This window comes from Pseudorasbora parva, chromosome 1, assembly GCF_024679245.1.
Source record: "Pseudorasbora parva isolate DD20220531a chromosome 1, ASM2467924v1, whole genome shotgun sequence".
Lineage (NCBI taxonomy): Eukaryota > Metazoa > Chordata > Actinopteri > Cypriniformes > Gobionidae > Pseudorasbora > Pseudorasbora parva.
The window spans coordinates 11968723-11989959 of record NC_090172.1 but is presented as its reverse complement, the minus strand read 5'-3'; the positions used below and the strand labels follow the sequence as shown (position 1 = coordinate 11989959).

Below are 21237 nucleotides of genomic sequence, written 5' to 3'. Positions count from 1 at the left end.
TTGTAGATGTTATTTTTGAATCAATGTGAAAAATATGTTGGACTGGATGATACTTTGCACTGTAAAACCTAATAATCAAAATAACAAATTGGTTGAGTAGAGCTCATTAATTCAATCAAATTCACGTTTTTGAGTATTTAACTTTTTCTTGAGTTCACAAAACTGACACCCATATGTAGCAATCTGAATTTGTTTCATTATTTTGAGTTTTATGAACTAGTTTCTTTTAACTGAAACTGGACAAGGATTTCTATTTCCCAGCATGCTTTGCCATGACAAATGTGAGAGTACCTGCTAAAATTAAGTGTTTTATGTTTCTGTGCAAGATTAATGTTAAGGGGGAGATTTAGAAGTGCTTACTGTTTTGTTATGCTAGTTTAGAAGAGTTTATCTTATGTTGTTTTTTTAGGGTTACCATCATGGTGAAGAGTGGAGCATGAGCTTAGTTTAAGAACAGGTATATTTTAAATGTATTACATTGCTGCAGTCATTCAGCATGCGTTATACTATACTAATGCTATGCTATATGCAATTGTGTTACCAATAAGCAATGTAGCATTTATTGAATTAGCTAGTTAAAGCTAGCCAAGTTTCTAATACTAAAATATTTACGTTGATAATTAGGTTAAATAAATGAATTAGCTTACTCAAATATTTCAATTTAAGAGCAATTAAAGCCGCACTTGGCTACTTTTGCTCTAGGGGTCCCCCTACAGTTTGGAAAAAATAATGTCCTCAACTACAACAGGGGATGCCATCGCGCGTGCATTTGTTGACATGACAACCCTGATAGCCCTGAACTAGTTATGCGTGGGTCGTCTCATAACCCGCGGACCCCGTATGTCTATTTAATGGTCGCGGGTGCGCGGCGGGTTGTAAAAATATATACAGTGGTGCGGTGCGGGCAAAATAACTTCATAAAAGTGGCGCCGTGGGTTGGTGCAGCACTAACAGTTCCCCTGAACACTGCAAGAGGAGTTCAGAGTTCTTCTGGCGTCGCGTGTGAAACGTCTTCATCCCAGGTAACGTTACAGTCAATGGCACTGGCATGTTTCAGCATGTCATATGAATATAATTTCATGGGTTTTATTTTTTTTCAAACGCCAAATAATCACGATGCTCACGTTTACAAGCCAGCGTCATTATAGTAGTCTATTGGTTAGCGTTTTACAGAATCTATATGATACTTCAGTTCAATGTTTGAGTGGTAGCTCACCGTAACAAGCATGACAGCATCGGTCGGGCACGCCTCCTTCAGCTCACTCCGACGAGCAAACGCTGGTCACATGTTGATCCTCGTCCTGCCATTAATCCCATCACTTTTTCGTTTCCTCTTATTGCTTTCCTCCAACAAAACCTTTTCTTTCTTATTTGTCTCTGCTGCTTCGGACATGACTATATTATCCGACAAACAAAGTTGGGCTCGCACGTCCGAATTTAAGGAAGTGTGGGTGTTGGTGGAAGTGACGTATATGCCGTGAAGCAGTCGAATTTTGTAGTTCTTTTTGTTCTCGGGTTACTACCCGAAACCCGAAGTTTAAAAGTACGATTAAAAACGATACAGACCCCATCAGGCTATGGCAGACTTGTCATTCAACCTATTGTAAGTCGATTTATCATCACAAGAGTCTTAAAAAATATATTATGAAGGTTGAAAAGTTACCTAGTGCTGCTTTAAAAGGTAGCCTGACGTGGTCATACTCAATTCTAGTCATACTATGGCTGCGTCTGAAAACCTAGGCTGCTGACTCATTGCCTCGCTGCCTCATCAGACAATGACTTGAAAGGCAGCGTTTTGTGGATGAAGGCATCTCATGAAACTAATTTCGGACAGACTTCTAAGGCAGTGTAACAGTTTAATGATCTACAGCTAAATAGAGAGAGCTTTGGTGAGAACTAAACACATATTTAATTACTACAGTAGTGATTTCTCGCTAGAAATGACATCAGAAGTGTAATATGTTGGTAAAAATCGTACATTTACACAAACTGACCCACAAACGCAACTTCTGGACGCCATCTTTTTTCCCCAGCTCAACTGTCACTGAATGGAAAGCACAGGATTGTGGGATATCAAAGGCAGCGAAGGACACATGTACGCTGCCTTCAAAAATCAATCAGATGAAGGTATATCAGGAGACAGGAAGTGAAGCTAATATTTGATTCGGATGCAGCTTGATGCCTTCCTGCCTTCAAATGTGTCCTCCGAAGGCAGCATTTTCCAGGTTTCAGACGCAGCCTATGAGTCTGAAACTGCTCCATTGGGCTGTGATTATGGGGCGTGTTTCAACTGAACCAGGAAAGACATCAATTGGATAGACCTACAACCAATCAGAGCAACGAAGCATTGTCAAATGTCAACAGAGCACAACTGCACTGTGTTTCCAAGTCAGCGTTTTTTTTCCGTAGGTTGCTTTCTATGTCCACGGGTTGAAGCGACTATTATGTGATATATAGGCCCATGAGTGCGAATTTTAGCAGGCAACCTTGCCAAAATAACACACATTTTACCCCCCAAACGTCATTTTTTCCCGGAGAACCCCCGAGAAGCTATTGTTTCGGGCTAGTAGTTGGCAGGTTTTTTGTAAAAACTTGGCAACCCTGTCTGCACTCACGCTGGAATACACGATCTCTGCCGTTGTTGTAAAAAAATAAAATAATTTAATGATACACAGAGTACTTACCCAACATGATCATCATTTTTTGAGAGAAATTGTGAAGGTGAATGCATATACAAAAAAGCTCTCCGTTTAGGATTCGAACAAATATAATCCAAGCACCTTTGATGACGTGCATGATTACATTACTGTTTATCATCTGTCCGTCATTGTCTAAAGCCCGCCCTGATGATTGAATTGGTCTGAACAGTTTCTGTTCGGAGATAATTACTCCTCTATGGATCGAGACAATGCAATTTCATTAAAGCACATGAACAAACATGAGTAAAAAAGCCAGAAATAGCCCAGAGGCTATTTTCATCTGCCCCCTGGCCAAGATGTTAAAAGAGAATAATATATGACAGAAACATATAGTTGTAACAACACAAGATAAATCTGAGAAACATTACTTACAAATGACAAATACACAAAACACACTGCAGAAGCAACCATAAAATACACAAGGGCGTACAGCCTATAAAAACAAATACAAAACCAACAATACAAAACAAGTTTTAAGTTCTGCAGATACTGCAGATTTGCCAAGCTCTTGTTCTATCCAGAATGGACTATTGTAATGTTCTCTTGGCAGGCCTTCTAGTATGCACTGTCTAACCTCTGATCCAGAATGCAGCAGCGAGAGTGTTCTTTAACCACTCTCGAAGAGAAAACATATCACATCTCTCTTCATAAACTTGCACTGGTTGCCAAATGCCGCTTTCATAAAATTCAAGGCATTGATGTTTGCTACCAGAACAACCACTGGCTCTGCACCGCTACAGCTAAACTCACTTTAAACCTATGTGCCCTCCAGAACAGCACCTTGTGGTGTAATCCCAAAGAGACGAACCATCACTTTCACAGACCTTTACCTTGACTGAGTCTTCTTTAGCCATTTTTTTAAGACAGCTGAAGACACATATTTTTCGTTGGGATATTTTTATTTTCTGGATATTTTTTAAGGGGTTGTGAGGCAGGGGCCAGCAACCAATCTGGGATGGCACAGAAATCTTCATTATTATAACATAAAAAATTTGTTCAGTTATCAAAGTACTGGACTGTTAGAGCGTTTAACACAACCAAATGTATTAACGAATTAACTGTACCTAACTGCATATTCGGCCCATCTATAAAGGCAGGTCGGACCCCATCTAAATATTCATCCAAAACAAAGACCTCCATATAAACCAAATCAATATTATAAAATTCAAAAAACTCAAAAAGGTATTACTGTCTTACTGACATACTACTGTAAATCAACTGTGGGCTGCAGTACTACCTAAATCTGTGTCTATTAATGCAGATTGTCCATCGTTATTATTACTTTGAGTAAAGATAAAAGATGGAGCAAGATTTGTTTTGCAAACTTTAATGTAACATCAGTCAGTCACGTTAGTGCTCGGCTAACGTATGCACTGTTATTGATACAGTTAATACAGTTCCCGCATCTGCAACGCAAATTAAGAAATATACAGTTTGTTGATGGACGTACACTTGTTAATGCTGATAGTGAGGAATTACAGTTGCAACATTTTATAATGTACCTCAAAATGAGTAGCGAATCACTGAGAAATGTCCTGCTTAAGTCGTCCTGAGCTTTAGAAAACCTCCGAGCTGAAGTTAATGGAAATAGGGATAGGGCTTGCTTCTGATGTGCATTGTAAGGTGTAGACCAATCACAACACACTGGGGCTTCTGACCAATCAGAGTAGCTTGCAGAAAGGAGGGATTTAGAGAGACTGAATCATCAATTGAGTTGTTTGAGATTCATGGAAAATGTGGTAATGTGCAGTAAACATTATGATAAAATTAAAGTGTTAAACCTGTTGTTGGAGACCTCCAAGAGAAAATTTGTAAACTTTAAAATAGCATAATAGGATAATGGGACTTAGATTAAAATGTTTAGAAATTCCTTACTGGAATTCCTCCACAATGTGTAACATTTTAAAACAACATTCAGAGGCAATAAATACTACATTAAGGCAATTCTAAAATAAACTATAACGCTAAGACCAAGAATATGGCAATAAAGCAGCACGAATGTAGATATGAGAGAGAGAGAGAGAGAGAGAGAGAGAGAGAGAGAGAGAGAGAGAGAGAGAGAGAGAGAGAGAGAGAGAGAGAGAGAGAGAGAGAGAGAGAGAGAGAGATGAGAGAGAGAGAGAGAGAGAGAGAGAGGAGAGAGAGAGAGAGCCAAACAACAACCTTTCATATTATAATGAAATTAAAAAACAGGAAAAAATACAGAGAGAGGAGGTAAACCATTAGGGGACACTGAATCATGACGTAATGGTTATATCAACGTCCACTCTCCCAGAATGGAGTCCCACGAATAGAACTCCAGATAAAATCTAAATACATGTGTGAGCAGTGAGGCATGATCAAAGGAAAAGATCCTCTCACAGGTCAAATATGTCACAGGGTCAAGAAGAATAAGTGACTGAAAAGGAAGAATGTATTACTATAACTAAAAAAGCTGCTCATTAGATAAAATGCACTCACACACAAACCTATATATATATATATATATATATATATATATATATATATATATATATATATCCTGTTTAATTTTGATACCTGTAAAGTGTAAACAGTGTACTACAAATTTATTTAAAATTATATTCAGGCTCATGGTGCATTGGATTTCTTTATAGAGCCCTTTGGTATATCCTTTGGAATGTACTTCAAACAAAGCTAAGTTTAAAAATCACTTATAGTAGTGGTTATGTCCTGAAGTCTTATACAATTTGGATTTTTCTACATTATTCTGAACGCTGCTATAGGTGAAACTGCACGTTTGACTAATGTGCCCAGAACATCTTGTAAATTACAACACAAAATCACCAAATAAGAAGCAGATGCCCACATGCATGCTCACACACGCACAGACACACAATATAATCCCATAAAAGTCCGGACATTGCTCTTAAGCCTGTCCAGTTGTAACATGTGTGTACAATTAAAACGTAAAGGGGAAATACTACTTCCCCAGGGAGTTACCTGCTCACAATACATAAACATTCTTCTGCATTTAAAGGAAATCCCTCTCAAAACACTACCTTATGTACACTGTAGCTTACATTTGTAGTGTGGCGTTCAAACGACAGAAGCTTCCAAAAGAGCCAAAAGGAGACCAGAAGAATATATGTTTTTGACAAGTAGTACCGACGAAAACAGACCAGGGGCCAGTTGCATAAACATAGCTACTTTTTTAGACTGTGTATTAAGAACAGCAAGCAGTTTTCCAAGAATGGAAATCAAAATAGATCAATCTATGTTTTATAAATTATGACCAGCCTTAATAAAGAAAAAAATGGCACAACTAACTGGTAAGACTAGTCGAATTAGTTTATGTAACTGGCCACAGTTGCTTAACATAATAAACTACATAATAGTTTTGGACGTTTTGTCTCTTTATTGGATTGTGGGGCTAATTTTTTAGGAATGAGAAGTTGTAACATTACTGGTAAATTACTGGTATCTACTTGTACTGATGCTATGTGTGAACAAAACATTGTGATGTGATTACTCCAAACCGTTTACATTAAAATAGGTCACTCGTAAGTCAAGAAAAGTTGTTAAATTGGACAGATAATGAAAGAAATATGCTCATTCGTGAGGATGTAGAAAAGGGCACATGTGTTTAAAGGTCATTTACGATGATTGACAACACAAAGTTAACTGATATTTTGGTGCTGATGATATGTGAATGAGCTCTTAACTGAATGCTTTTGCTTACTTGAACAGAAGATGTGGTGCAGTTACTGAAAAAGTCAATCTGGAAATTTGACATTAATTTTGTTACTATAACTTAAATAAGTCAAACGGATTATGACTAGCAAATATGCAATGCACTGCACCAAGGTTATTATAGTTTTGCTTTTTGAAATTAGTTTTTATTTTAGTATCGTTTTCAATTTTGCTACAAATTTCAGTTTAGTTTTAGTTAGTTTTACAAATGGTTTTGCTAGTTTTAGTTTAGTTTTTATTTTGCAAATACATTTCTATTTAGTTTTTATTTATTTAGTTTCAGTTTTAGTTTTAGTAATTATAGTTTAGCAGAGTTACCATAATGAAGTGTAGAGACCAAATCAAGGTTTTTAATTTCAGCAAAGTTTAATGTTTGCACAGACTAGAGTTTAATCCTACTAAACATCCTTAAGTGAAATAACTTGATAAACAAGCATTATTGTTTATACCCAGGGAGGTCTTACAAAACATGCATAAAGTTGGGTCTTCACCTTTGAGCAAAAAAGCTTGAGTCAAACTATGACCTATACAAACAACGATCTGGAGATTAAAAATGAAATAAATTATATTTTGATATTAAAAAATTATATTTGATATTTTTGACATAGGCTAATATTCAGAGGATCTATCTAAAGAATAAAATAATGCAACGTAAAAAATATAAAGTAAAAATTATAAATTCCAGACAAACTCATTCATAACAAAGATGAAATATTGTTAAACAATTAAAAGCTTATTTTCATTTCTTCAGTAGTACAATGTAGACTAGCAGTGTAAGACCACAGCTATAGTCATCTGAATACAGCCAACACACACTGTTGTGCTCTGTGTGTGTTTATTGTGCTATAATTGTAAAGGGACCAATGTCCTCACTTAACTAGTAAAATATTATGATAACTGACTAGTGAGGACATTTGACTGGTCCTCACTAGTTAAAAAGGCTTATAAATCGGCGAAAACATGTTTTTATTTAAATCTATTGTTTTGCACGTTCTTGTGATGGGTAGGCTTAGGGATAGGGATTGGTTAGGGGATATAAAATATCATTAACCTGATATAAAATCAATGGAAGTCCATGCAATGTCCTCACTTATATAGTGAAACAAACACGTGTGGTGTGTGTGTGTGTGTGTGTGTGTGTGTGTGTGTGTGTGTGTGTGTGTGTGTGTGTGTGTGTGTGTGTGTGTGTGTGTGTGTCCTGGTATTCCCTACTTTGTGGGGAAATGTCTCCACACAGATAATAATATTAGTAGTAGTAAATGATTATGAAAACACCTTTGAGCCTGTCAATATTATGCAAACATGAAATCTCAAATGCACAGTAGGCTAGTACTTGCTATTAGTTGCTGACTTTTGTGCCTGCGTCTCTCGTCGCCTAAGAAACGGCATTCTAAAACAGTGAGCTTAAGTTAAAAGAAGTTCAACGTGCATCTCATTACCTTGTGTTATTTCCCATTTCACTGCCACGGACGCGTTGATTCTTTGTGAACTGCCGTTTAGCGATGTGTTGCCTCTCTGCACGTGTCCGTCACTCAGATCACTTCACGCGCCGTAGCGCATATATACAGACACTCCCTCAACCGCCACTGTCAGATTCTCCACCACATTAAAGAGAGCTTATTAATAACGAAAACGAATATTTATTTTTGCTAATTATTATTTTATTTCAGTTAGTTTTTTAGTAAGAGTAGTTAGTTTCGTTTAGTTTTAGTTTTTTTATTTATTCAGATTTTTTAATTTTATTTCAGTTTACGAAAATGTTTTTTGACCAATAGTTTTAGTCTTAGTTTCAGTTTTCGTTTACGAAAATAACCTTGCACTGCACCACATCTCGGAAAGACCAAACTAATATTTACAATGAAGCGGTAGTTAAAATGCTATCAGAAAAATACTTTAAAAAAAGCTATTATTTGTTGCAACTTACCAATGCTATTAATGCATTTGTTTGTACTCACTTTTTCAGGTAAAACTAATGCAAGAAAACCTGTCTATATGTATGTGATTTTCTTGCATTAGTTTTACCTGAAAAAGTGAGTACTAACATTAAGAATTAGGAATATGATGAAAATGGTACAGAAAAACAATGTTGAATCCTTAAGGAGTGTTTTTGGCACAGAAATAGTTTACTTGTTTTCTGAAATGTTGGCCATGTTTAGCGTAAGAATACAACTGTTTAACAGTGTAAATAAGTCAGAATGCATGAAATAGCATTAGACCCCTTTGCTTTTCTCTGTGATTTAATTTTAGGATTGGAAACTTTTGTTAGTTGTGGCTCCAGTAATGTGCTTTGTGTGGATTTTTGTACTGCCCTTTTTTGGAATCATTAAGAAATGTATTTTATTCACCAGCAGCCTTTTTCAATAAATGTTCATATGGTCTACGTTAACTTGTCTTGTGAACTGCTGCATCTGAATTGCTCATGTAAACTAGTTGTGCAGCCCTTCAGCCCGTTGGTCTTGCATATCATTTTGGAGAAGGACAATCTCAAGTCTCTACTTAAGTCTTTAGCCCTATTCGAATGGTAATTGTTTCTCAAGTGGACGTCCATAAAAATAAACCTCACTGATAAAGCTTGTGCATTTGGATGGTGATTTATTTACACGATGGAGGAGCGAGTTTTGTGATCCACGAACCCAGGAACACACTGCTCACGTGGTCAAGCGAATGATTGTCTGCTGTAAATAAAATGTTGGCTTGGAATAAATTCTTATTTAATTTAATAATAGGAAATTATCAATCATTTATTTTTGTAAATCTCCTGTTAAAAATAGGAAGATAAGGATGTAATTATATAAATGTGGAAATGAGTGGATACAAGTTAATACAGCCTCTTATTTACATGAGGTTAACATAATGCTGCTGACTTTACATACATAACATTAACTACTGGTGTAATAATGGCCCATTTCAAATGTTTAGCATTTTTCTTCTCTTTTAAGCGGTAATAAAAGTATTATTCTTGTAAATACTTTCTAGCCTTTCAGTAACAAAAGTTTAGGCTAGATCTTTAAATGCATCCAAATTACAGCGGAGCGCAACGATACGGTGCTTCGCAGTGGTCAAAAGGGATATAAACAGCGAATTTTGAAGCAATCTCTTTTTGAAAACTTAAAGATGTGGATTCAGACGGTAAATAAATTACCACATGACCTTGGTGTTTGTCAAAAAACAGTAGGTAATTCGGCCAGATATTTACGCGGGTGGTGGGAGAAAAACGCTAACATTCTTAATCTACATCTTACTACCCATGCACCTCCATTTCCTCTACCAGTTATTTTCAGACGAAACCTGCGTTCTCTTTCTCCCATTCATCTCTCCTCCGCTCTGTAATCCTCTTTTCCATCACCCACACAGTTCTCCTCTATGGATGTCCACACCGCAACAGACACTTTATTTTCTACTTTAACTTCTTGTCTAGATAGTATATGCCCTCTATTTTCTAGGCCAGCACGCTCTACTCCCTCTAACTCTTGGTTAACTAATGTTCTTTGTCACTGGACACCGGACCAAACATAGAGCAGAAGAGAGAAAATGGCGCAAATCCAATGACCCATCTGCTCTGGGTAAGTATCAATCTCTGCTCTCTTCCTTCTCAAATGATATTCATGTAGCTAAATCCTCCCATTTCCACAAGAAAATCAACAGCACCTCAGACACACGTACACTTTTCAGAACGTTTAACTCTCTCCTCTGTCCCCCTCTACCACCTTCTACCACTTCTCTATCTGCACACGATCTTGCCCATTTTTTCACAGATAAAACCGCAGTCAGTTCCTACCTCCACACACACATGATTTTAAATCAGCCACATCCACAGCCAAACATATTCTCCCCTCCTTCTCTACACTCACTGTGGCTGAAGTATCTAAACTTCTCCTCTCCAGCCACTAGACATCCCACTACATCCCATCCCCTCACACCTTCTTCCCTAAACTGTTACCAGCACTCACACACATCAATAACACATCTCTCTGCACTGGCATCTTCCATACCACATTCAAGCAGGCTCGGGTAACCCCACTGCTTAAAAAAACCCACATTATCAATTGTAGAGAACTACAGACCTGTTTCTCTCCTACCATATAGTGAAAACACTTGAACGAGTTTTTTTCAACCAGGTCTCATCTTTCCTCTCACAGTCTAATCAACTGGACATAAACCAGTCAGGTTTCAAAAAGGGCCACTCAACTAAGATGGCATTATTGTCAGTTACTGAAGCCCTGCAGATAGCAAAAGCTGCATCCAAATAATCAGTCCTCATCCTCCTTGATCTATCTGCTGCCTTGACACTGTAAATCATCAGATTCTTCTGTCTACCCTCTCATCACTGGGCATCACAGGGACTCCACTCCACTGGTTTGAGTCCTATCTCACACGTATGTCTTTCAAGGTTACCTGGAGAGGACAGGTATCCAAAGCACATCAACTGAACCCAGGGGTTCCTCAGGGCTCAGTGCTTGGTCCTCTCCTCTTCTCCATTTACACTACATCATTGAGACCCATCATTCAGGCACATGGCCTCTCATATCATTGTTATGCTGATGACACACAGCATTAGCTCTCATCAACCAGATGATTCCACAGTACATGCACGAATCTCAAGCTGCAAGGCGGATATCTCGGCATGGATGAAAAAACATCACTTGCAGCTCAATTTTAGCTAAAATTGAGCTGCTCGTCTTCCCCTCAAATCCGACCCTACTGCACGACTTTGCCATCCAGCTAGGTTCATCTTTGATTACCCCTTCAGGGTTGGTCAGAAATCTTAAAGTAATCTTTGATGACCAGCTGTCCTTCAAAGACCACATCTCAAAGACAGCTTGGTCATTCAGGTTTGAGTTGCACAACATCAGGAAAACTTGACTATTGCAATGCGCTTCTAAGCTGGACTTTCATCATGTGCAATCAAACCGCTGCAAATGATCCAGAACGCTGCGGCACGGCTTGTCTTCAATGAGCCCAAAAGGCACCTCTATTCATCTCTCTAAATTGGCTATCACTCGCTGCCCACATCAAATTCCAAACTCTGACTCTTGCTTATGGATCCACCACAAGCTCCGCACCCGCATACTTCGACTACGTACGAGTCTACACCCCCACCAGAAGCCTTCGCTCAGCTAACGAGCGGAGGCTTGTGGTACCATCACAGAGAGGCATGAAATCCCTCTCCAGAACTTTTTCATTCACTGTTCCTGCTTGGTGGAACGATCTTCTGTCCTCCATACGCATGACAGAATCACTCGCTTCATTCAAAAGATAGGTAAAAACAAATCTCTTCCATGAGCACTTAATCTTATCATTCTAACTAAAAAAAAATTCTAACCCTTCCTCCTCTTTTTTCTCTTTTCCCTACTTTTTCTGGTTTCTGCTACTCTAAGTTACAGCCAAATCTTTGTATTTGAGGCTTTTTGCATTTCTTTGTCTCTTCATGACAGATCGCTTCATGTACTCCTCAGTTGTAAGTCGCTTTGGATAAAAGCGTCTGCTAAATGCATAAATGTAAATGTCAATGTTCCCAGAAGGGCCTTGCTTACCTGTAGGTGCATTAGTGATCCCATCCTGCCCGTCTTTTGGAAGGTGTGAATTTGCTTTAAACACGTTAATGTCTCTTGTATGCGTGAGAACTGTATTGTTCAGTTGACGGACACAATTCCACAAGCCACTAACGTGTTTGTTCAGTCCCTCTTTAATTCGTTTGAGACTGTCAGACATTGGCTCAAACCGACCGCAAATACCTTCAATGCTAGCCACCCGTCCATCAAGACCATTAAGCAAGCCATTTTTTGTCCTCACTTGCTCTTGGGTTTGCTCAAAATCAACCTCTAGACTTTTTACCCGTTGCAGCAGAATTTCAAAATGTATGGACTGATTAAAGTCTGGTACAGAGTTCTCACTCTTAATCTGCTGTGCAAGAGAGCCAACCTCATTCTGCAGTTGCTGTGTATATTTCTCCAAGATGTCTAGGCGCTGATCATGACCTAAGACTGCAGTCAGTAGCTGTGAAGTGCTGTTTTCAGGTTGAACAGCATTGATTTTCTCTTCCAAGGCTATGCTTTGATCTTCCTCTTCCTTAAGTCTTTCCCTTCTCAGTTTCTCCTCAAGATTGAGGCAATGTACCTCTGCATTCTTTTCTGCAAGACTAACTCTTGCCTCCAGAATAAGCCCTTGTGCATCAATCTGTGCAAGGGTTGCATTCTGCTGCCTAATGGCATCTTTCAGTATCTGCTGTGTGTCCTTGAGCTTCTGGACCTCATGACTATCCATCCCTGGGGCTTTTCCAATGGGAAGTTGGAGACGCAAGTCTTGGATCTCTTTGCGGAGTTCAACCTCTTTAGAGTCAAGGAGCTCGGCCAAGCTCAAGTAAGAGGTTTCTTGTTCCTCACACTGCTCCTGAACAGACATCACTTTGTAGTCACATGAATTCTTCATGTCTGCTATTTTGATGTCCATTCCTTGAAGAAGCTCCTCACGAAGGGCAGAAAGCTTCTCATTGATGTATGCCTGACATGGACACTCATTGGTTGCAGCAGTTGAGGAGGGTTGAGGTGGTTCAGTACTAGCTGATTCTGTGAGTCGATGCATCTGTCCATCAATGTTCTGGATCCTAATCTGCAGATCTTGGATGCTATTAGTATTGGAACTGATTGTGTTGGAGAGCTGGGTAATGTGGTTTTGCAGTTCATCAGTACCTGATGATAAACGGAGGTCTGATGGGACCACAATGGTCTCAATTCCACCTGCCTTGAGATCCTGTGGTTGTTGCAAATTCCCAAAAGTGTTTAGAATAAATTTGGTAACATCTTCCTGTAAATCTAAGCGTAAGTTTGCATTGGCTGATGTCATAGCTTGCAGGTCGAGTACTGTCTGAGAAAGACGCTCCACTTCTTCTTCTAATACCTGAACTCGGCGACTCTCTTGTTGGCGATCTCCATAACCTTCCAGTTGAATGTTGTGATGCTCTTTCTGCCCAGGTTGAGACCATGGATGTGTCTCAGAGAACACTTCTGGTCCTAGAAAATCCAAAATTACATGTATTTATTAGGGGTTTGAATCGCCCAAGGCCCCATGATGCAATATTTTCATGATACTTAATCCACGATACAATATTATTGTGATTTTAAACATTTTGCAATATGCTGAGTATTGCAATAATATATTGCGAGTGATTACCCGTTTTTCAGCTGCCCAAAGGAAAACTTTGCCCACATATACATTTATCTAATAAGATTAAGTTCTCAGTCTGTTCATTTAGCATCCATTTCCCGTGTCTGTTCCTCATTTAATATTTTCCATCTGTGTATCGATACATCTCCAAGCAAAATATCACAATACTATGCAATATACATTTCCCCTTCCCTCCCAGTACTTATTACAGTAACACTTTAGATAAGACTTTTTTTTTTTAACTGCACTTTATTATCATGTTACATGTGTTATATGTACTTACCATAGTAACAGTAAATTATGCATAATTACATGCAAACCCACAACCAAACCCTAATCCTACAATAACCCTATAGTAAGTACCTGTAGTTAATTAATATTACTCAGTACTTAAATATATAATTACAATGTAACAATGACACGGTAAAACAAAGTGTAACCACACTTTATTTTAATGTGTCTATAGTAATAACTATAAATTAGGCATAATTACATGCAAGTAAATCCTACCCTAAACCTATAGTAGGTTATAGCTAATAATACCTATAGTATAATAACTATTACCTAGTACTTAAATGTATAATTACACCGTAACGGGGATACATATACATATTGTTCCAACCAAATTCAACAATTGATAAGTGTACTTACATTTAACATCATTACCTGAAGCCAGTCATTATAGTTTATAAAGTTATAAATAAAGTCTTACAAAAACACAACGCTTATCTTTAGAAGGCCTTGCATTAACCCCCTGGAGCAACGTAGCTTACTTTTAAAATGAATGGATGTGCTTTTTTGGGCTTCAAAATTTGTGGTATCATTCACTCCCATTATAAAGCTTAGGATTTTTAAAAAAATATATAACTTTGATTGTGTTTGGCTGACATAAGAATATCATTATATATATATATATATATATATATATATATATATATATATATATATATATATATATATATATATATATATATATATATATATATATATATATATATATATATTAGGGCCGGGACTTTAGCGCGTTAATTAATTACGCAAAAAAAAAAAAAATTTAACCGCATTTATTTTTGCACCGCGGAACGTTTTTCAATAAATCAGTTTCGACGGACCGATTATACTGGAACACCAACTAGCGCTCCAGAGTCACGACAACAACATGGGTGCGTCTCAATCAGCTCCCTAGTTCAGTAGTCAGGGCACTGATCAGGGAGTCAGCCCATTGACTTGATCACTTGTCTTGATCAGTGCCCTGACTAGGGAACTAGGGAGCTGATTGAGACGCAGGGCGTGAGTGAACATGAACGAAGAAGCTGATGAGACCGCTTTGCTTGGCCCCGTGGATGGGAAATTTTGTTTTAAAAAACGAAAGAATGGAAGCGTCGTCAAGAGCATGGTTGTGTGCGAGCTATACAACAAGGAATCTGCGTATCACCGCAGCACATCGAGCCTCAAATATCACAAATATGCTTTTGCTACACTTAATGGCAAACATTGCGCTGGTCTGCTGGACTGAAATAAATAAACAATATTTTGTTGATTAAGCTTATGTATTCAGTCATTATTCAATGGTATACTAAAAATACATGTGAAAAATTACTTCTCATTGTTCTCAGGTCAAATATTTATATGCGATTAAAATGCGATTAATTTCGATTAATTAATTACAAAGCCTCTAATTAATTAGATTAATTTTTTTAATCGAGTCCCGGCCCTAATATATATATATATATATATATATATATATATATATATATATATATATATATATATATATATATATATATATATATATATATATATATATATATATATAGTTAATAATTTACATTTTGGGGATGAACTAACCCCTTGTGAACTACTGTAAATTAAATATTGCTCAGTTAAATTTTTCTAAATTCAAAGTAATTAAAAATACATACCCAGTATACTTTGTTGTTGACTCTTGGTGGAAGGGGCATCTGGACGTGGTTCCTCAACAACTTTGGGTTTCACTGGGGTAACTTTCAGCTCTGTACAATCATGACCTTGATAGCCTGGGCAACACCTCCATTCCAGTTCAGTCACTTGTTTGTATCCTATTTTGTACATGGGTCTCAGTTGATTATGATACCTAGAAAGACAGTTATGAATTATGATGTTAAAGCAGATATAAACAAACATCAAGATTCCATTTGAACTATGAACTAAAAGTATGCACTTCACTGGTACATGTAATACAATACATAGTTTTGGCTTCAGATTCCTAGCCCCTTTTCTGTAACTAGTTAAGTTGTGGGGAACATTAGCAAAAAGCATACACAGATATACTTTGAAAGTATACCAATGGGGCACATTTTGCTCATTATTTTCAACATACCACATTTAAGGACACTAGTCCTATCCTTAACTCATGCCATAGATTGACATAAGAGTGTCCAGGTTGAGAAAAGTAAATTTTAAAATCTAGGTATACATGTCAAGAAATGTATGTTCTAAGAAATGTATTTTTTATCTTCTCCTTTTAAAAAAGAAGCATAATTAATTGTATAGAATGTGCACTTGTGTACTTAAAATCTTAAAGTATATATTTAAAAATGTGCAAACCCGATTCCAAAAAAAGAAAAGTTGGGACACTGTACAAATAGTGAATAAAAATAGAATGCACGTATGTGAATGTGGACGTTTCAAATTTCAATATTTTATTCAGAATACAACAACATAGATGACATATCAAATGTTTAAACTGAGAAAATGTATCATTCTAATTGAAAAATAAGTTGATTTAAATGTCATGGCATCAACAAAAAAAAGTTGGGACAAGGCCATGTTTACCACTGTGTGGGATCCCCTCTTCTTTTTATAACAGTCTGCAAACGTCTGGGGACTGAGGAGACGAGTTGCTCAAGGAATAGGAAGTTTAGGAATAGGAATGTTGCCTCATTCTGGTCTAATACAGGCTTCTATTTGCTCAACTGTCTTAGGTCTTCTTTGTCGCATCTTCCTCTTTATGATGCACCAAATGTTTTCTATGGGTGAAAGATCTGGACTGCAGACTGGTCATTTCAATACCGGGATCCTTCTTCTACACAGCCATGATGTTGTAATTGATGCAGTATGTGGTCTGACATTATCATGTTGGAAAATGCAAGATCTCTCCTAAAAGAGACGACGTCTAGATGGGAGCATATGTTGTTCTAGAACTTGGATATACCTTTCAGCATTGATGGTGCCTATCCAGATGTGTAAGCTGCCCATGCCACACACACTCATACAACCCCACACCATCAGAGATGCAGGCTTCTGAACTGAGCGCTGATAACAACTTGAGTTGTCCTTGTCCTCTTTAGGCCGGATGACATGGCGTCCCAGTTTTTCAAAAAGAAATTCAAATTTTGATTTGTCTGACCACAGAAAAGTTTTCCACTTTGCCACAGTCCATTTTAAATGAGCCTTGGCCCAGAGAAAACGGCTGCGCTTCTGGATCATATTTAGATATGGCTTCTTTTTTTACCTATAGAGCTTTAGCCGGCAACGCCGAATGGCACGGTGGACTGTGTTCACCGACAATGTTTTCTGGAAGTATTCCTGAGCTCATGTTGTGATTTCCATTACATTAGCATTCCTGTATGTGATGCAGTGCCGTCTAAGGGCCCGAAGATCACAGGCATCCAGTATGGTTTTCTGGCCTTGACCCTTACGCACAGAGATTGTTCCAAATTCTCTGAATCTTTGGATGATATTAAGCACTGTAGATGATGATAACTTCAAACTATTTGCAATTATTCTCTGAGAAACTCCCCTCTCATATTGCTCCACTATTTTTCGCAGCAGCATTGGGGAATTGGGTATCCTCTGCCCATCTTGACTTCTGAGAGACACTGCCAAAAGAGGGTCTTTTTATACCCCCTTTTTATAATCATGTTGCCAATTGACCTAATAAGTTGCAAATTGGAGAAGCTATGGGGGCCGACACAGGACAAAGATGTCGTCTTCTAAAACAGCAGAGAATAGCTAGCACTCTGTAGAGAAGTTTGTCCATTTAGGGCTGCTGTAGAAACACGGCGGTACAAAATGCCAATTTGACTTTAAGGGGACCCGCAGTAGATAGAAATGGCTCCTTCTAAGGTAATAAAAACATAGCGGTTCATTATGTAAGGTCTTTATACTCTACTGAAAACAGTTCTGTCGATAGATCCTTATAAATATTAAACATTGCACTTTAATTACTACAATAGAAAGAATTGTGTAAGTACATACATATAACGGGTTAAAAAATAACAACTAATAAAGTTGAGTTAATTGCATTTAATATAAATTTAAATTGTAATATATTTTCATTTATTTCTTTTTAACATGCAATTAATGGAGTACTTCAGCGCTGGGAAGATGAATCTGTATTTATACTGGGTCATTAATGTAGTAGAAATGTGAAATTATTTTTGAATTTGGTGCCTTCTAGACTGAGAAAAGACAGAAAATGTATTTTTGTTTCATGGGGATGAAAGACTACAATTCCCAGAATGCTTTGCTGCCCTGTGAGGCCACAATCATTTGAATATACTTCAGGGTTTCTACTGATACAAAGCCTTATGCTAATCACTGAAGTAACCCTTTAAATGTCTGATTCCGTTAAGTTGACATAAGTATATTGTTTTAAAGTCAATTATTTCCATAGTAAGTACTCTTTTTTTGAAAGTGTGCTAAGTTTTTATTTTTCATTTTAAGTGTGCTAACATTTATACCCTTTTAATAAAAGTTTTCAATTTAATGACATGTGCCATATGGTGTACTGATCAAGTAATGGCATTTTTTGATCCTTACACCTTGAATACACGCGAGATGTACACATTTTAATCCTTTAACCTGAACTAACTTAGTTCTTAAAAATTTACAATTATCAGAACTATATGTCTTTACACATTACAGTTGTCTCTGCATATTAAAGGTGCCCTAGAATGAAAAATTGAATTTTGACATAAGAGTTCAGTACATGGACATCACATACTGTGAGTCTCAAACACCATTGCCTCCTATTTCTTATGTAAATCTCATAAATCAAAAACTCAACCGAAAAAAAAAAGTGCTTCTCAACATAAACCCAACCGTGACGTAAGCATTGAGGATCATTTACAGGTCCTTTTTAAAAAAAATTGGCATATTGTGATAAAGTTCATTATTTTCCATAATGTAATGATAAAAATTAAACTTTCATATTTTTTAGATTCATTGCACACCAACTGAAATTAGCATATTTCATCCGACCAATAAAAGAAAAGTGTTTTTAATACAAAAAAAGTCAACCTTCTAATAATTATGTTCCGTTATGCACTCAATACTTGGTCTGGAATCCTTTTGCAGAAATGACTGCTTTAATGCGGCGTGGCATGGAGACAATCAGCCTGTGGCACTGCTGAGGTGTTATGGAGGCCCAGGATGCTTCGATAGCGGCCTTAAGCTCATCCAGAGTGTTGGGTCATGCGTCTCTCAACTTTCTCTTCACAATATCCCACAGATTCTCTATAGGGTTCAGGTCAGGAGAGTTGGCAGGCCAATTGAGCACAGTAATACCATGGTCAGTAAACCATTTACCAGTGGATTTGGCACTGTGAGCAGGTGCCAGATCGTGCTGAAAAACGAAATCTTCATCTCCATAAAGCTTTTCAGCAGATGGAAGCATGAAGTGCTCCGAAATCTCCTGATAGCTTTTGACTAGCTGTTTAAACAATTTCTGATTAAATTGAAAGTTTCTTAAGCCTAGTTCAGACTGCACGATTTTCAAACTCGTCGGGTCACTGCTCTATTCACACTGCATGACTATCTGGGGTATCATTCAGTCACTGCTGTGTTCACACTGCACGATGGTTTGACGACAGAGGAGTTCACACTGCATGACTGATCAAGAGGAAGAATCGCCGATAACTCTCTCGCTCTCCGGTTTGCAAACTACGTTTCCCAAACACACGTGCGATGTGACAAGTAAACAACGCGAGATCACACGTGCGTCAGACCGGAGTTCTCGCGCGAGACTTAATTGTTAAATTGTTAAATTGTTTTAATTGTTATTAAAAATGATAAACTGCACAAAGTTTGCTTCAAATTGTATGTGCGCTGATTTGTGGAGAAAAAGAAAAAAGATTATGGCGGAAGATATTGTTGGAGAGACAGAGGGAGCCAGGATTTTGTTCTGCAAAGACAGTTTGAGGTAAATAAATAATTATTTAATGTGCTGCTGCTATGGCTGGATGTGCAAATGTTTGGCCTTTGTTTCTGTTTGATAGAATTGTAAATATATCTATTAAAATACTGAAATTCTGCTCTATAACTCCTCCCTGAACCTCCTGCTGCCCTGTATCTCACTCTCTCATTGGCCGTCGGTGTAATTTTCAGTCAGAACGCTGTTCACACAGCAGGAGTTTGAATCGCCGACAGGTCCAGATATTAAGCATGCCAAATATCTCACAGGCGTCGGCGACTCGTCGGCGATTCTCTCTGATCGCGTCTTTGATCATTCACACTGCGTGATTGTCACTCGCGTGCACGAGCACCGATTTGCCTGTGATCTCGGGCATTTGTCGGCGATTTCACAAAACCTGTCGGCGACTCAAAATCGGGGCAAAAATCGGGCAGTGTGAACTAGGCTTTAGAGAGACCGAATTGTCTACTCTAGAATCTAGACTATAGATGACGCAAGATGCTAGTACAGTAACAATAGGATACTCCAAGTACCATACAAACCTAAATAGTGTGTCTAATGACAAGGGTTAATATTATTTTGTATTACAAAATACAACCGTAGATACTTTGGTTACAGATCGTTCACGCGATCCTTCTAGCAAACGTCACCTTTTCCACCATATAAGTTAAAACGGTAGTCAATGGAGATTGACAAAATACAGCTTACTTGTTTATTGGTGTTTTCAGATCATCCGAGCGCGAGAGAGAGCTCGCGTGCATATGGTTGCCAGATTGGACATATTTAGGTAAAACACTGAATAGTATATGAGTTCTTTTCACAGAAAAGCTCTGTTTAGGGGATTTAATTACTAAATCAAAAAAAAAATCTGAGCTCTTTCTCGCGCGCGGATGTTCTGAAAACGCCAATAAACAAGTAAGCTGCATTTTATCAATCTCCATTTGAGATGTTTTGCTTAAAATGTCATTCAGTCGGTCTGGGTTCTGTCAGGACGGTCAGGACTCACAAGCCGCTTTACTGAACTGCTGTGAGCTGTGAGCTGCTGAAATAAACCAATCAGAGCAGAGCTCAACATTAATATTCATGACCCTTCCAAATAAGACAAAAACAGAGCATTACATCCTAGGGACAATTTATAGGGTTGTAAATGGACCTGTAAAACTGTATCTGGACAATTTTTGCCCTTAAATAAGCCAAATACCCTCTATGTAGACATCAGAGAACAATTTAACATATTGTTTCAACTCATTCTAGGGCACCTTTAAACTGGGGATGGAGACCACAAGTTTTAGTCACCGACTACTAAGCAGCACATATCCTGAATGCTGTATGCTTCACAGGAAGAAAATTGACAATATGTGTCCGGTGAGATTTGAAAAATCATACTAATTTGCTGTCTAACCACTGTCCGCAAACGGAGGCATTCCCTTTTTTCATGAGCCATGCAAACATAAACAACAGTGCAAAATTACGTACATAATTTATTAT

At 37.8% G+C, this 21237-nt stretch overlaps 2 protein-coding genes across 2 annotated transcripts in view; one reads left to right on the top strand and one right to left on the bottom strand.

The window, feature by feature from the left end:
* The window catches only part of LOC137083179 (uncharacterized), a 172377-nt gene that overhangs the window by 23042 nt on the left and 128098 nt on the right, over positions 1-21237 (top strand). The gene's annotated exons all lie outside the window — the stretch shown is intronic.
* The window catches only part of emilin2b (elastin microfibril interfacer 2b), a 32557-nt gene that overhangs the window by 9017 nt on the left and 2303 nt on the right, over positions 1-21237 (bottom strand). The window contains exons 3-4 of the mRNA XM_067416171.1: positions 15497-15687; positions 11945-13420 (exon numbers count right to left, since the gene is read on the bottom strand). Coding sequence (XP_067272272.1) covers positions 11945-13420; positions 15497-15687 — 1667 coding nt within the window. The remainder of the gene's footprint in view (positions 1-11944; positions 13421-15496; positions 15688-21237) is intronic.